General features: G+C 39.7%; 1 protein-coding gene across 1 annotated transcript; it reads left to right on the forward strand.

The window, feature by feature from the left end:
* The first annotated feature begins 567 nt into the window (after positions 1-567).
* LOC126714324 (uncharacterized) lies at positions 568-1,118 on the forward strand. The gene is made up of 2 exons (XM_050414424.1): positions 568-719; positions 820-1,118. The coding sequence occupies exons 1-2, from the start codon at positions 657-659 to the stop codon at positions 1,072-1,074; spliced, it is 318 nt and encodes a 105-aa protein (XP_050270381.1). The 5' UTR covers positions 568-656; the 3' UTR covers positions 1,075-1,118.
* The last annotated feature ends 3,000 nt before the right edge of the window (positions 1,119-4,118 follow it).

Consider the following 4,118-nt stretch of genomic DNA (forward strand, 5'->3'; position numbering starts at 1 on the left):
CTACATGTACCTTCCATTTTCCAAGCATTGGTGAGGTAATGTTGACACCTTACGACTTTTCTGTTATCACTGGTCTAAGGTTGGGTGGTGAAAGAATCAGTGTCAATGACTCCCTTACTTCAACTGAAATCAAGAAACTTCTAGGTGTAGTGCCTTCCAGAATGAAGAGTAAAAATATTCATTTGTCTTGGCTATGTGAGAATATTCCCCAATATGATACTGAGTTAAAGGGTGCTAGCATGTTCATGCTTCTTTTTATTAGGACTTTCTTATGTCCAGATTTAGGTAGTAACAGTGAATATGCATTACTTGTGGAGTTTGAGAAAAATTTAGCGAATCTGGAATTATGACTAGGGCGGTATGGCTTATGTGACTCTGTTGCATTTCATGACTCAACTTTCTAGGCGAAGCCTTTCAAGCTTGGGGGCTCCATTTGTATGGCAGGTGAGGTTTGGAATTTTTGGCTATGTTTAAGTTTTGGAAATATTTTTTGGCTAGATTGTAATGGAAGGTTATCTTGGCTATGTGTGGTAATGGTGTTGTGAATTTTTCAGGTTTGGATGTATGAATACTTTGGAGCTGGTCCTAAAATCTGGGAGGAGGTTGCTAGCATTTTTCTTAGATTTCCCCATTGGTTGCCCAAGCACCATTTGTCGATGCCTTCCAGGCGTTCTTTGGAAATTTGGCGCTTGGTGATTAACAATTTGACTGCTGATGATGTGAGTCCTTCCCCCCCCCCCCCCCCTTTTTTTTTTGAATCCTTGGTGCTTGGTTATGGCTTGGTCTTTTCTCATTCTGGGTTCCTTTGTGATTTTTCAGATGTCTCTAAATCCTTGGGCTGGATGTGAGGGGTATGCAGAGTGTGAGTGGGCATTGGAGCTGAATGACCATTGGTATTGTTTGAATGTGGGCATGGAAGGTATTGGTATCTTGGTGATCGAGTGTTGCCCCAAGTTCAACATGAGTATCCTCCTACAAAAATTCCAATTCCTCCTTGTCCCTCCATTCGGTTGGCTGACTTCCTTGTTGATGAAGAGATTGCTCGGGGTGATGGCTATATCATTGCAGGAGTAGAAGGGGATTATTTTGAATTCATTTGAACTCATTTGCAAGGTTGCTTGGCTGGCATAATAGTACTTCTCTTCCCTTCTGAAGTCAAATTTTCATCTCACAAATTCTTTTTCCATATTTCTACTCAGTAACAAAATTTGCATGTTGGATTTTCAGCCTCCATCTTCTGAAGGAGAGGAAGGGGGAGAGGAAGAGGAAGAGGAAGAGGAAGAGATTCCCTCTCCTCACCATGCTGGTAGCTCTTCTAGTTCCTTCATGGAGACTTATCCCCATTTTTTGGCATGGCAATATGATGTGATGAATCCTAATGGAACATATAGTTCCATGCCTTTGAATAGGCCAGAGCACACACCGAACATTCCTTGGCCCGATCCAATATGTTCTTACATTTTTATTTCTTTGTCTTCATTTCTTCTTGGCTTATTGAATGGCTCATGATATGGTAAATTTGTGCTTCAGGTTGATGTGGATCTTGTGGAGGAAAGCATGTGAATGATTGGAGGCTTGCAATCGTTGGCTCGTACTTAGTCCTCCCAATATGTGCTCAATAAGGTGAGCTGGGTATGCAATGATGCTTTCTAAGTGTCTTTGGCTTAGACTTTTCTTGTTGATGAAATTAACACTTGATTTTCCTGACTTTTTAGGCACATCAAATGGAAGCTGCTAATGCTACCAGAAGAACTTTAGAGGAAAGGACTAGGAGCCTCAAACTTGAAAATCGTCAGTATGATCCTTGATTTTTCACAAGTCAAGAAGGAAATACTGAAGGTGGCTCCTCCAGAGGTGGGTTAAGGAGATCCTCACGCAAGCGGACCTAGAGTCCCAATGATATTTCACTTGTATTTTTAATTTTTCCTACAAAACAAAAAGAAGTGTTCCTTAGACAATCTTATATTACTTTCCATGTTTAGCTCTTTGTCCTTGGAATCGCCTTGTATCATGTAGAAACTTTAAATGTGACAAGTTTAGAATTCCCCTGATGTGATCTTGTAGTACCAATTTAAACTTATCTTGATTAGATCTGTTGGAAACTTCACTTACTTGAATGAGGCGAAGCCGAGTGCCCCTAGTTTAAAATGAACGCATGATTTTTTGGAAATCTTGATGATGAATTTTTTATAAAAAAAAATGATGATGGTGGTTTCTTTTTTTATTTTTTTTGAAAATGAAGGAGCCATGGGCGAATGCCCCTAGCTTGGAACATGAATTCATGAGTCTCAAAAAAAATCTTGATTTGATCAATTTAAAAAAAAAAATGATAGAAGCGATAATTTTTGAAAACAAGTGTGTTGGGCATGTCGAAATGCCCCAGTTAACCCAAAAAAAAAAAAAAAAAAATCTTTTTGAGTGTTAAATGATCCTAAAAAAATGTCCGAGAACGCAAAATTGCATGGACGTACGATGGAGGGGCTGCGTGCCACTGGGCACATGAGGAGTGCTATTTGGCACATTGAAAGTGCCAATCAGCACTTTTAGAGTGCTGAATGGCACTTCGTCACACCATGACGCTTACGTCATGGTGGGCCGACTCTGATGCGTTTCGCGTTTTAATGTTTTTTGAAAAATATTTTCTTCGTTTGTGATCATGAAACATTCTCCTACTCAGTTACAAACTCTCTGAAACCTATTTCAAACCTGCTTAAGAACTGATGTAGCTCATATAAATGATTTCTCCTGCGACAAATCTCTGCATCAAGGTTCGTAAAACACAATAGTCAGAAGCAAAAGTCATCCATGGCTAGCAATCATAATTTTTCTCATTCAACAATTCATGATATCAACAGATGGATTCATAGCTTTGATTTCAGTACCAAGACCAATTTTACAGCCTACAAACTAGAGGGAATTAAGGCGCTGAGGAATGTCAAAATCAAGTGGGATTTCCTTCGTACCGTTGTGAAATTCTAGGATCCCAAAGATAATGTGTTCCGGTTTAAAACTGCTGAACTTTGTCCGACAACTGAAGAATTTTCCACTATCTTGGGCTATGATCCTAGCAAAAAATCTATGGCAATTTCTTGTGATCCCAAGCATAGGGAATCTTTGTCTGATGCCCTCGGTCTTCCTACTTCCATCACTAGTAGTATGGTTGAAGGACATATGGTGAATCTTCGTGCAATTGTTTCAAGGCTAATTGACAAACACACCTATGGAGTGACCAACAATATGCAGAAAAGCTTTGGCTTAGCCCTATGCTTGGTGGGAGAATTTTTGCTTTACTCTGGAAGGCACGGTTTTGTGGATGCTCGAGCCATAAGTGTTGTGAGTCAAATTAAGGATGGTGATAATCCTGTTTCTTTGATCTTGGCAGAAACTCTTCTAGAACTGGATGCTGTATTTCATGGTGGAGAATCTCAAAACTTCCTAGGGAGTCCCTTAACTTTACAGATATGGCTAATGGAGAAACTGGATATGATTGCTAAGCCTACAACTAGTAATTATAGGCCTTGCAGTTTTCTTAGCAGGACTATAATTAAAACTAAGTGCCAAACTGAAAGTGACTGGGTGAAGTTCTTGAACAAGAAATCCAGTACCTCAATCCAATGGAATTGTTACTAGTGGAAGTGCCCACCCCCTCTACTGTGGTCTCCAAGATCAAATCACATCTTCATTGTTGGGTTGCAGAGGGCAACCTTCTATAAGGCAGATAAACTCCTGAGGTAATTCCAGTATAAGCAAGGAATGCTCGGTGGAAAAAGAAGAAGAACTTTCACTCTTGTAGACACAAATCCTACTTCTATAAATAACATGCTCTTGGGCTTGGAGATGGTTGACTAAGTGGACCAATCTTTTGCCAAAGTCCACTTTCACTGGATGACTACAAAATACTCTAACAGGCTGGTGAACAAGATCGTTGACAAGGAAGCTGAGATGGTTTCTATGAGAAAGTAGTTTCTTAGAGATAACCAGGAAAGACACGATGAAGACAACTATGAATTCAAAAGAAGGGACAAGGATGATGAAGTACCTAACACAGAAGAAATCAGTGATCAACAAAAAGAGAAAAGACTGAAGACAAAGTGACCTTCTTATTCTTTGGCTTTGAA

This window comes from Quercus robur, chromosome 1, assembly GCF_932294415.1.
Source record: "Quercus robur chromosome 1, dhQueRobu3.1, whole genome shotgun sequence".
Lineage (NCBI taxonomy): Eukaryota > Viridiplantae > Streptophyta > Magnoliopsida > Fagales > Fagaceae > Quercus > Quercus robur.